The 13466-nt window shown below is 33.0% G+C and overlaps 1 protein-coding gene across 2 annotated transcripts; it reads left to right on the top strand.

The window, feature by feature from the left end:
* The first annotated feature begins 3512 nt into the window (after nucleotides 1-3512).
* LOC145814665 (homeobox-leucine zipper protein ATHB-14-like) lies at nucleotides 3513-11463 on the top strand. 2 transcript variants are annotated; one of them, XM_082911637.1, is made up of 7 exons: nucleotides 3513-3878; nucleotides 4761-4850; nucleotides 7106-7239; nucleotides 8866-9025; nucleotides 9161-9243; nucleotides 9353-9627; nucleotides 11115-11463. In XM_082911637.1, exons 1-6 carry the CDS (start codon nucleotides 3825-3827, stop codon nucleotides 9360-9362), a joined length of 531 nt encoding a protein of 176 aa, XP_082767763.1. In that variant the 5' UTR covers nucleotides 3513-3824; the 3' UTR covers nucleotides 9363-9627; nucleotides 11115-11463. The 2 variants fall into 2 exon arrangements, with proteins under 2 accessions (XP_082767763.1, XP_082767762.1); XM_082911636.1 differs by having other exon boundaries at nucleotides 9335-9627.
* Nucleotides 11464-13466: the final 2003 nt, after the last annotated feature.

The raw sequence follows: 13466 nt of genomic DNA, 5'->3' as shown, positions 1-13466 counted from the left end.
ATTTTGGTAAAATAAATGTGTAAAAGATTTATCAATTTTACATAATTTTATCTTTGATGAGTATAAATAATTTTTAAAAATTAAAAGATATTTTTTTGACATTTATTTTTGTCAAATTAGTTTGTTTTTTTATCAAATTGACGATTTTTCCTTTGAAATTGAGTAATGGTATATTCAATTGTCCTTATTTGGAACAAGATTCAAAATTCAGAGTCAAATATGTCACAATTGAAAAGTCAAGGATTAAAGTGACACTAGTCCAAAACTTTAGGGACCTTTAGTGTAATTTGCTCCAACTTTAATTTAAATACCTAACCGAAAAAAACTTTAATTTAAATAGATTTTAGTTTTTAATGCCATTCTCAAATTTTTTTAACATTATATTTAAAATAAGTTTGTAGCCCAGACTTAACCATTAAGATTTTTTTAAGTGGATGGTTGTTTGTTGAAAATTAAATTTATATAGTGTATGATTCATCTATAAAATAAATCTAAATCACAATATGATAATTATGAGTAATTTTTGAGTACGTAAGTTTGGATTCCTAGTATTATTGTTATATTTAAGCTCCCATCTATTTTTTATTTTTTTTATTTAAGCCATCTAACAATATAACCGTTGAATTTTTTATTTTTTTTATTTAAGCCCTCTAATTTTAATAATTCATGTAGTCTAATCTACTAACAGATGTGAGAAAAGTTGTACTTACTAATTTTTTTAATTTTTATATTTAAATTAAGAAAATGATAGTTTAAATGCTATAACAAAAAAGGTCTCAAAATTACTAATATAAGGAAAAATTATTTAATCCCTCTATCATATTGTCTTTTATTTATTTGCTACACATCATGTTCGTTTAACTTACAATAATAATATTATCACATCATTCCTATCAAGTTTTTTCTATGAATTTTATATAGGTTTATAATTTTCCTTTCCTTAATGTTATATTTTGCTCAACTGGTGAAATGTTATGAAAGTAGTTTGCTTGATAGGCACACTATTATTATTTTTATAATTTATGGTATATTGAATTTTTTTAAAATTATTTATTTATTTATTTATTTTTTATTTTTTTGGTGAACAAAATATGTGGAAACATAGTTTTAAAGCAAACCCAATCATGTTTAAATGGTTTAGTTTGGATTGATTCTATGATTTTAATAGTTTTATTTAATTTCAATTTTTATAGAAACGTACATAATGGATTGATTGTGTTTCATCTCAAACCGATCCAAATCAAACCAAACACACCCCTACTCACTATAACAACTGTTTTCTTTTTTTCTTTTTCTTTTTTTAAATTTAATTTAAATAAAACAAAATAAAAATTTAAAATCATGTCTGCATCATAAAATATAAACAAATATTGTACCAGACAAAGTTCATAGTAATGAACTACCGATTTAATTATAAGAATCCAGTGAAGAAAAAAGAATTTATGACAAAATAAAGATGAACAAAACACCAAACTAGTTGAAGGTTTAAAATCATAGATCAAGTGAGAGTTGAGCAATAACAGTCATCATGAAAAACACAAACCATACATAGAATTAGCTAGCATTTAATTAATCAAATAGAAGATAAAGCTGAAAACCCATATTGAAGACGACTAGAAATTTACAGAGGTGGAGGAGGAAGAGTCTGGTGTTGCTGAGATCCGCGGTCGTAAACCGGTGCAGGAACGCTTCTTCCTCGACAGTCCTCTAAGGAGTCATCTTCTCCTCTAAACCCCACGAGTGTTTGCTGTGATTCGCATATACGACGCTGCGTCACAACAATGTCCCTTCCATTACATGTCTGAGAAGCTAACACCACAACTCCCACAAGAAGCAACACCAACACCATAAGTTTACGTGTTTGCAAACCATGAGACTCCATATACTGTTTGTTTGCAATTAAAACAGATGAGTTTAGAATGCACAGCTCAAAATGTGAAATGCATAGAGCCATTTATGGGAGCGACTACTATGTGCACCCACTTCTCAAGGTGTATACTATATTTATTTTTTATTTCAGTCAGTGGATGATAAATAAAAAATAGGGTAACACTACAACAAAAAGCATTTTCTGCGACGTTTTTTAGCAACAAAATTGAATTTGGTTGCCAATTGTATTTTTTTAGCGACAATATACGTGTTGGTCGCCAAAAAATACACCATTAGCAACAAATATTTCAATTCGTCGCGAAAAATGGTTGGCGCGAATTTAATTTTTCGCGCGGGAGCGCTAAAAACGTTTTGGCGACGAAATTAATATATGGCAACGAAACTGTTTGTCGCCAATTTTCGACTTTTTGGCGACAGAATTAAACTAGTCGCTGAAAGGTGAGTGCTATTTATGGCAACAAAATTATTTTCGTCGCCAATAAATTTATTATCAAAACGACGTCGTTTTGAATCTTTTTTTTTTTTTTTTTTAAGTGAATAAACAAAACTGACCTAAAAGAGATTTCTTCATCTTCTCATTTCAGAATCTGCAGCGGCACAAACAGAGGCAGCAAACAGGTATTTTTCTCTCCCTCTTCTTCGTCTCTCTTTCCCTCTCCCTCTCATTTTCCCTCTCCCTCTCCCTCTCCCTCTCACTCTCACTCACTCACACTGTGAGAGTTTCGAATCTGTCTTTTTTTTTTTTTTTTAAATGACTTTTAAGTGAATAAACAAAAGTGACCTAAAAGGAGACTTCTTCATCTTCTCAGTTCCGAATCTGCAGCGGCACAAACAGGTATTTTTCTCTCCCTCTTCTTCGTCTCTCTTTCCCTCTCCCTCTCCCTCTCACTCTCACTCACTCACACTGTGAAAGTTTCGGACTAATTTTGTGAGTTTCGGACTGATATTGTGATTTTCGGGATTGATCTATTCTAATTTTTGGACTGATTTTGAAACTAATTTTCGGGACTAGTATGTTCGGAATTTTTGGACTGATTTTTGTAAGAAACAAAATCTAGAGCTTTTTCAAGAGATGCAAGGATGGTTTATATAAGACTTTATAGAGAATTTATGGTGTCTTCTCTGTTCTTGTGATTGATTTTGGAGCTGTGATAATCTCTGTTCTTGTGATTGATTTTGGAGCTGTGAAAATTTTGGTGTCTGTCTCTGTCTCTGTTCTTTTTTATTTTTTATTTTTTTTATTTCTTGGTGATGTATTATATAGCATTAGAAGGCAAAAAGGTAAATGGATGTTACCAAGAAAACAGAGATCAAACTTAAGCTCGTTTGTTTAAGTGAAAGTTATTTTTTATTTTCTGTATTTTCTATAGTTTTTTATGAAGGAAAACAAAAGTTAACAAAAAAATATATTTTTTATAGTCAATGAAAAAGAATTTGTTTGGGTGAAAAATATTTTTCATTGTTAAAAAGTGAAAAAATATTGTTTGGATTAATATTTGCCACCGCTGTCAGTGTGTCGATGAGGCCCATCGATTGTGAGCACACAGCATGACATGGCATTAAGAAGCATATGTTAATGGGATATTCAAGAGCATTGGCTAAGATCATCTTTGCCATTGGTTTAGATGGAGTATGCAAAATATGACTCTTGTTTTGTTTTGTTGGGTATGTGAATGAACCAGGGAACTTGCATTTTTTTTGTATTTTTATTCAAGTGGTGTGTCATGAGGGTGGACCACAGTTTTGTGTTGAATATTCTTACAAGTTACAACTATTCATTGCCCAAAAAATTATAGATATTTTGTGTATCGGTGACCCTTTTAATAATTTCATCATATAACATTCATTTCATGTCCACTCTCCGTTAATTTCATGTACAGTGCAATTTAATTTAAACTTTGATTTACAATTCAAATGTTATAGGTTATTGGCTAATGCGAAGAGATAAAAAAGCTGCAATCATTCGTTGGGGGCAATTACTACATCAAGTAAGCTTTGACTATATTTTAGGGCATTTTAAATTTATTTATCAAGTTAGTCATTTTAGTTTCTACACCTATGATCTTGAAACTATATAACCTTATTAAATTTAATAAGTCTAGTTGTCAATCAACGGTATGCACTCATCTATTCTCTTCTCTTCTCATTCAACATCCAAATAGTAGACTTCAAGAGTCCAAATAGCATACTCAAACGATTGTCAAGCATGAGCTAGGTAGCGAATGGCGAGAGCGGTAGAGGTGTTTGGCGTAGATGAGGCAAGGAGGGGCGTGGCCGTGGGTTTGTTAGGCGTGGCCGTAGGGTAAGGGTCGCCGGAGGGGGGGACTCTCTCTTTCTCTCTCCCCCCTTCTTCAGCTTCTTATTTTTTCTGTTGGCAAATTGTGCTTGTCTCTCTTTGCCCTATAAATTGCAATTTCTATGCCCTAATTGAATTTTTTTTCTTGCCAAGTGCCTTTTTAGAATTTTTTTTAGGGGTGTTGTTGTGATGTTTGGTTTCTCTCATTAGAGTTCAAATCCCATTTTTCTTGTCTGTCAAATGTTCGATAAAATGCATCAATGATGGCCTACTGTGATTTTGTTTATTAGATCCATTTTTTTTTTTGACTTTTGGATCTTTGAGAATATAATTTAGGAGAATTTTGGACTCAAATACAATTTAGGAGAATATAATTTAGTTTTCTTGGTGGGTTTGTTTTTTGTGTTTATCTACAAATTGAAGTTGTGGAAGTATGTATATATAGTAAATTTAGGATCTTTAATTAATCATTTTTTAGTATTTGTCACTCCATGTATTTCAGTTATAGTGTTTTCAGTGAGAGTCTGTAATTGTACATGAATTATTTGAAATACTACAATTATTTGATTTTCAGGAACACTCAGTCGCTGCTTTCACCCGTGTTCTTGATGAGGCCAGTGTTGTTCTTCTCTTCAGAGACAAAGTCTATCTTCATCCCGATAAGGTACGTACACATATATATAAATAATAGTTTTCTTGTTAGAAGAAGATTCTTATAAGTTGATTTATGTGGGACTAGTGATTTGTGCTTGTGTTAGAATATAACTAACAATTTTGTTGATGAAATTTGTGTGTGTTTATTAGTCACAAAAGTTTTGTGTATCTCATTATGGCTAATATGTATATTTTGCGTTGCCAAAAATCACATGTTATTTTTGTTTTATTATTTTCTTGTTGGTCTTTGGTTGTGTACACTACACGGGGAATGAGTTTACTCTGTATTGCGGAGATGAAGGTTTAAGTTTTATGTTTCCCTCTGTATGGTTATTGTCTAATTTTAGAGTTAAAAAGAGTCCAAAATACATTCGTTAGTTGCACTATGAGAACTAAGCAACTGTTTCTCTACAGAGAACAGTTCCAAAACCTCTGATTTTGCAGCAAGGGATTGAGGATAAAATATATGGACACAATCACCATCAAAATCAGCACTAAGTGGCCCACATATAAGAGGGTTGATCTTGACTGTATGGTCATCGTGAACATAAACCGACAAAGCTTGCAGGGAATGCTTATGCGTTGTCGGAGGTCTATTGATGAAAACAATATCCCCATCCATTATCCGTCGATGTACCACTTGACCAGGTCTTAAAAAAGTATGCCCCTTTGAACCTTCCCTCAGCGAGTAGGTTGACAAACCATCCCTATAGGTTAAACACAACTTTTCATCAACCAGCTTCTGCAGATACTGCATGTTATATTGAGTAACTCTCTCCTCAAATGTTATCCGTTGAGCAATTTCAAAAGGTAGTCCAATCTCATTGACTCCTTTATATGCATCACCTGTAATAACACTCCGTGAGGAGAATCCACAACCCTTTCTGATAAATAGGGTTTTCATCTTCTCAAGCCATGCTTTAGTAGTAGAATCGCTTTGCTCTTTGTTAATCCCAAATCGTGTATCCATGTCATGAGATGCCTTGTAGAAGAAATATGCACGAAAAGACAAGAAAACAACAGTTGTTCATGAACATTTGCACAATTTAATTGCCAAAGGTTTGACTAAATTATCAATCATATTCTCAATAAAGAACAAATGTCACCCAAGTAAATAGTAAACCAGCATCAACTACACAAAACACCATCTTCTAAAACGGATCATCATTCTCAGATAATTCAAATAAGCAATGCAATGGACATGATTGATGAGATCTATTAAAATAAGCAATGCAATGTACATAAAATGGATCATCATTCTCAGATAATTCTGTATAGTTTTTAATTAGTTTTTCTCTCAAATCCTCAAAGCAATAAAGTGCCCCCACTAAGGGTCAGCCAAACTTCCTTTGAATTAGCAACAGACATGATTGATGAGATCTATTAAATTAATAGAGTGGTGTCACACAAAATTCTAAACAAAACATGGTACATAGATGTAATCATCATAGCATTATGGCACTAAAAGTAATTTGTATATTCAACATGGGATAACTTCAAATAGTGCTTGTGTTGTAAAAGCTCACGTAGTGTACACAAATACTTGTTTCAATTTTACCCCAATATATTGATTACCCAGGAAGCTTCTGAACTTGATCTTTGATCAGTAAGTTCTATAAATTCTTGAGCCATTCTAAATTTTGTTAGTTTGGAGTTAATAAATTAGAAGTCGAACTACGTCGTTTTGCATTTTATTTTTTTATTTTTTTATTTTTTTTTTAAGACTTGACCGACCCTTTTGGTGAATAAACAAATAATTATCAATATTAAAAGATGAGGGTCCAAAAGAAAAAAGGTCTGAGGCAAATAGCAGCACTCTAAATTGTTTCCTTGGTGTCTAATATTTGTCTATTTCCATCTAATTTGTAGGTATATACAAGTGGGGAATGCAGTTGCATTTTTAGTATCTATGGCATTCGGAAGTATGTTGGCAAAGGGAAGCTAAGGAGTCTCAAATAATGAACTCTTGACAACAACTGATCTGAAATTCCCTATGAGTCCTGCACAATTGTTTGCGTGAATAGCATTGGATTAATTAACCATTCTTAAAGTGAGTTCAATCTTGGCAAAATTCATTCTTAACAATCTTGTTGAAGAAAATTTTAAACTCACATTGAGTAGTAGACCATTCATAAAAACCATATATGGTCATTGTAGCTTGTAATTCAAATTTCCATTTTCTTCTTGTATTATCTTGAAAAATATCTGGTTAAGTACATTGAAAGATATGTAACCTTATTTTTAGCTTTTTCTTTTTGGGCCTAGACCCATTTCTGTTTGCAGAGTGCTGGTGGACCGGGCACTGGAAGTGATATTGGGCTGATTGCGAGGTTCTGCTGTGGGCCCTTTCTCGGTCCATATTTCCTCACACGACCCATTATGCTGTGGGCCCTTTTTAGGTGGATTTCAGTTTGTAGTTAGTGGATTATTAATCATCTTGTGTGGTAAAGATGATGCTTGTGCAAGTTTTCTTTAACATATTAAAGATGATGCTTCATTTGCTGCTATGATGATGGTTTTATTTGCATCTGATTCTGTCTGTTTCTTTTACCAGTATATGAATGTTTTTAGTTGCAGCTGCTAATCCATGTAATTTCTGTGTTTCTTGTCTTTTTTTATTGAAACAGGAATTATCATTAGTTTGCTCATGTTTTCTATTGAATGATTTTCATTTATACCAGCATGCTATTTACTAGTTCCATGCCTATTTACATGATCAGGACAAATGGCAGAACATGGGTATTAGTACTGGAAGTGTTTCATTTATCTGAATAGTCCATGGGAAAACATTATTAAAAAAATTGTGGAGTACTTCATTCGTTGATTATGTTTCTCATGCATAGATTGTTAAATTATCCCAGGATGACAAATGCTGTCAACTTGTTATGCAGCTTTTGTTTTTGGTGTGTATGCTAGGGCTCAGCTTGTATGAGGCTGATTCTGCCTCTTTGTCAATCAGCCAAACTGTGCATAGCTCAAACACAGCATAGATGTTTGTTTTCATTACTATGAGTTTGATTAGTTTACCAATCAGTTGATTTAGCTTCCATTCAGTTGTAAAACTGCCCATGCCCCCTTGAGATACCAACCCAAAGAGAAAAGTTGGCAGGTAGTTTAAACTTTAAAGCCAACAAGGAATTGTGCAGAACAAATTCAGCAGTGGTAGTGTATTGTATTCAGCAGTGGTAATTTGCATTAGTAAAAATATAATAGTATATAGATGACACCTTCTGGAAAAAGAAATGAATAAGGGATTAAACTAATGAACTAGCTTGGTTAGACTTGATATCTACCTTGTGTGTCACCGACTCACAAACACTACACACTTGCACCCAATCCTGCTAGTTAAAGTTAAGTTCAACTGCTGGAAATAGGTTATCACTATTCCCATGTCTATATGATCAGGAGCCTCTAGATGGTTTGATACCATACAACCACTAGAGAGCCCAGAATTTTTTTCTTTTCAACATTCCACTTTATTCATCTCATCTTTGGCATGTGCTTTCTACATCTCGTAGTTTCAAACATACAGTGCAGGTACATCAGGATGTTTAAGTGACTAGTTTCTGTGTCTCTGCAGCATAGGAGTTTTGCTGCACTACTTTAATCTTTGGTTTTCAGGAAATGATCAGACATATCCAGAGTGGTATGCTGTAAGCAATGGTTAAATTGCTTGATCTGTTCCACAATAATGCCAATGATTGTTATTAGGTTTCCCTTGAGTGTGCAAAAATTTTGTCACGCTGCTATCACACATTTGTATAATATCTACAAATATTATGTTTATTTTTATGTGGCTCCTTTTTTTTTTTTTCCCACATAACTTTCAGGATTTAATTAATGATGGAAGCATCTTAGTAAGTGAAGTAAATTTCAGATTATTGTCATACTGTGGTCTATTAATGTATGCTTTCTCACACTCCTACTTGTCATTTGGATTCATCTTCTCATTTCAAGTTTAGCATTTCTTTTTCTTCTCTACATTGTCCTTTCTTTCAGAATGTGCCCCCTGCAATACTTCTTAGGTTCTTGCGGGAGCACAGGTCAGAATGGGCAGACAACAGTATTGATGCTTATTTAGCTGCAGCTGTCAAAGTTGGTCCCTGTATTTTACCAAGGGCTCGAGCTGGAAGTTTTGGGGGCCAAGTAATTCTTCCACTAGCTCATACTATTGAGCACGAAGAGGTAAGTTATTTATTCTTGATTTACTGCTGAAATCACTATAAGGTTGATCTTTTTTAATTCAAATTGACCTGTTGAATTGTAATGGTTTTCTTCAATTGTTGACATTAATTATACATCTCTATTTGTCCTTATTAGTTATTGGAGGTCATTAAGTTGGAAGGTGTTGGCCATTATCCTGAAGATGCAATAATGCCTAGAGTGACATGTTTCTCTTGCAAGTAAGTCTTGTTTCTTAACATTGTGTATTATATTTACTACATGAATAATAACGATCTCATTTAAAAATTTGTTTTATTGTTTCTTTTGAAGTTGTTTACAAATTGACAGGAAGCTTTGAAAAAGCGACATGAAGAGTCTTTAGAGCCTGGGGCAATACCTTTAACTCAGGAGCAGCTGTCAATCGAGATTCTTGGAAAGAAATCGGGATACTAAAAAGGCTTTGGAGTTAGTCCAAAACCATCATCATCTAGATCTTCTGTTACTGCACAAGCACATACTGAGGTGGTTTCAAGCCTACAAAAAGAACTAGAGTCATTGAAGAATTTGTCCAAGGTCCAGCAAGAACAAATTACATCAGAGGAATCTTATTAACAAACACTTTTGTAAGTATATTTTTCATAATTTACTTTTCAAATCACTACAAGCATTTCATTTAATATTTCTGGTTGTGTTTAACAAACGGGACCTTGATTGGATCTCCAGTTAGAAAATTAGAAAAAAAAATTGTAAAACACAAGACTTAAAAGGCCCGTTAGGGGGCCAAAATTGCAAAATGACCATCGAAACCACCGAAACTTGGCACAGGCAGCTTGTTCAAGCCTAAATAGACTTGTAGGAAAAAACGGGACCTCTATTGGATCTCCGGTTAGAAAATTAGAAGGAAAATTGTAAAACACAAGACTTAAAAGGCCCGTTCGGGGGCCAAAATTGTGAAATGACCACCGAAACCACCGAAACTTGGCACAGACAGCTTGTTCAAGCTTAAATAGACTTGTAGGAACAAACGGGACCTCGATTGGATCTCCGGTTAGAAAATTAGAAGGAAAATTGTAAAACACAAGACTTAAAAGGCCCGTTCGGGGGTCGAAATTGCGAAATGACCACCGGAACCACCAAAACTTGGCATGGATGGATTTTTCAAGCCTAAATAGACTTGTAGGAACAAACGGGACCTAGATTGGATTTCCGGTTAAAAAATTAGAAGGAAAAATGTAAAACACAAGACTTAAAAGGCCCGTTCGGGAGCCGAAATTTCGAAATGACTACCGAAACCACCGAAACTTGGCACGGACAGCTTGTTCAAGCCTAAATAGACTTGTAGGAACAAACGGGACCTCAATTGGATCTCCGGTTAGAAAGTTAGAAGGAAAATTGTAAAATACAAGACTTAAAAGGCCCGTTCGGGGGTTGAAATTGCGAAATGACCACCGAAACCACCGAAACTTGACACGGACAGCTTGTTCAAGCCTAAATAGACTTGTAGAAACAAACGGGACATCGATTGGACTTTCGGTTAAAAAATTAGAAGGAAAAATGTAAAACACAAGACTTAAAAGGCCCGTTCGGGGGCCGAAATTTCAAAATGACCACCGAAACCACCCAACTTGGCACAGATAGCCTTTTCAAGCCTAAATAAACTTGTAGGAACAAACAGGACCTCTATTGGATCTTCGGTTAGAAAATTAGAAGGAAAATTTGTAATACACAAAACTTAAAAGGCTCGTTCAGGAGCCGAAATTACGAAATGACAACCAAAACCACCAAAACTTGGCACGGACAGCTTGTTCAAACCTAAATAGACTTGTAGGAACAAACGGGACCTCGATTGGATTTCCGGTTAGAAAATTAGAAGAAAAAATGTAAAACACAAGACTTAAAAGGCCCGTTCGGGGGCCAAAATTGCAAAATGACCACTGAAACTATCGAAACTTGGCACGGGTAGCTTGTTCAAGCCTAAATAGAGTTGTATGAGCAAACAGCACCCGATTGGACTTCCCGTTACAAAATTAAAATCAAAATTGTGAAGTTCATATCGAGTTTTTTTTTTTTTTGTCAATCTAATATTGTTTTTTCTTTTTTCATGTGACAGATTGACAATGGTGGAAAATAGTTTGGGCTGCATCAGAAGATTTGATTTTGTGTTTTTGGAAATATTTTGACATAGGATTTTGGTAAATGATTTATGGATTAAATGTTTAGCATCAAAATATTTGGTGTTGTGTTTTTGCAAATATTTTGACATAGGATTTTAGTAAATAACTTGTTGGTTAGATGTTTAACATCAAAATATTTGGTTGTAATTTTGAAAATATTTTGACATAGGATTTGGTAATGTATTTATGGGTTTGATATTAGTAGTTTGTAAGTACTTTGGTATGCATGTTTTAGATTGTCAGAGAATTGTAATTATGTTTATTGGGATTTTTCATAGCTATTAATTTTGAATTAGAATGAATGTCTTGCACAGGTGCATTATTATTTATATTACATTTGTTTATATATTGTGCACAGGAAAATAGGTGTTTTGGATTATTTTGAACAGGAAAATTATTAAAATCAAAATTTGTGTAGTGAATTTTTAGTAACAGGTGGTGTTTTTGTCATTGTTAATATATTTGGCGACAACATATTGTTTTTGTCGCTAAAAGTTAGTGGTTATTCCAGGAACATTTAGCAACCAAAACTTACTCGTCGCTAAAAACGTGATTTTTAGCGACCAAATTAATTTTGTCGTTAAATAGTACTTTTGGCGACGCATTTATTTGTCGCTAAAAGTACATAGCCTATCCAAATTTTAACCTTTTAGCAACAAATTGTAATTTTATAGCGACAAAATATATGATTTTTGGCGACCAATTTTGCTTGTCGCTAAATGTCTACATACGGTGACAATTTCTGATTTCGTCGCCAATACTTTTAGTGACAGGGCTTTGGCGACAAGTTGTATATTTTGTCGCCGATTCGTTTGGCGACGGAATTAGTACTTTTGGCGACGAAATTTGTGGGTCGCCAAATGTGTTTTTTGTTGTAGTGAATTACATTGACATTCTTGATATTTTTATTTAATATAAATCTTTCCACACATTAAAAAAATTATATTTTTCTCTTGTAATTTCATTACAAATTACCTCATGGATTGCTGATGTCATGCCTTAAAAGTTTCTAAATGACCATCTTATATTTTTTCCTACCATTTCTTCTTCCTATAATCATAACTACATTTTACAACTTTCCATCATGAAATTTTTTGTGTGAATTAAACCAAAGAAGATGATTGATATTTCCTTTGAATTGACGTGAACAAAATATTTATATTATTTTATTATTTTACATGTGCAAAGGTTAAGAGACAAATATGTCATTTTAATCTGATAAACAGGTAAGTATAATGTTCAAATTTGGAAGGGATATTTGTGTTAAATAGAAATCTCAGGGAGTGTCAGTATAATTTACCCTTAAAAAAAATAAATGCAAGTTGATTTGATTTGTAATATGATGTTCTAAATAAGTGCGCTTTTTGACTTTTTATAAAAAAATCTGTAGAAAAGTAGAGATGACATATTGATTGATGTGACTCAAATAAGTATACTTATGCAAAAAAGTGTACTTATATAGTTTAACCCAAACAAGACTTTAAGTTGATTTAATTCATATATTTTTTTTAAAAAAAATTACTACAATTAACTTCATAAATTATCTTGATTTAATATTTTGGTGGCCCCACAACCATTTTAAGTCACATTTAAGGGTTATTTGGGATGTATTATATAAGAGCATCAGCATCAATATTGTTAAATTAATAAAAAGTAAAAATATAAATAACAAATCATCAAATCCTTCCTCAATCAATCTCAGTAAATTTTTGTTAAATTAACTTTTTGTTAAATTTGCTACAGTAAATCGTCTGATGAAGCGAGGAACTGTTCATCGCTACAACACGCGATTTGGGTGTAACTGGACGTCCGACCGGAAGTCCGGCCGGTCAACGGCAATTTTTTTTTTTCCTCTAGTTTTATCTTTTTGTAAAACATAAAAATTGTTTGATTGATAGGTCATCAATTTAATTATAAAAAAAAAAGAATAACAAATATTTTAATAGGATTGAGTTAAAATAGAGAGTTTGATGTAGTGGGTGACTAGTTAAAATATGAAAATAGCTTTTTCAGTTATAATTTGACTCAAAATTTACTGAGGCTGATGCGGATGCTCTAAGTGCATTTTTTTTTTTTGGCTAAAAAAATAGAGAAAAAAATGCATGTTTAAGATAATTTTTCGACTTTTTACGAAAAGATGTGTAATAAAATATTATAGTAAAATCAAAATGACCAATCTATCTTTGTTGACTTTTTGACTTTTAGGTAGTTAAAATCAAAATGACCAACCTACCAATCAAATATTGTAGGTTTCTCCCAAATAGTATGAACTTTTTGTCTTTTTGATA

Source organism: Camellia sinensis, unplaced genomic scaffold, assembly GCF_055761805.1.
Source record: "Camellia sinensis isolate YWXY unplaced genomic scaffold, ASM5576180v1 Unanchor12, whole genome shotgun sequence".
Classification (NCBI taxonomy): domain Eukaryota; kingdom Viridiplantae; phylum Streptophyta; class Magnoliopsida; order Ericales; family Theaceae; genus Camellia; species Camellia sinensis.
Note: the sequence above shows the minus strand (reverse complement) of the source record. Positions and strands in the feature narration are given on the sequence as shown.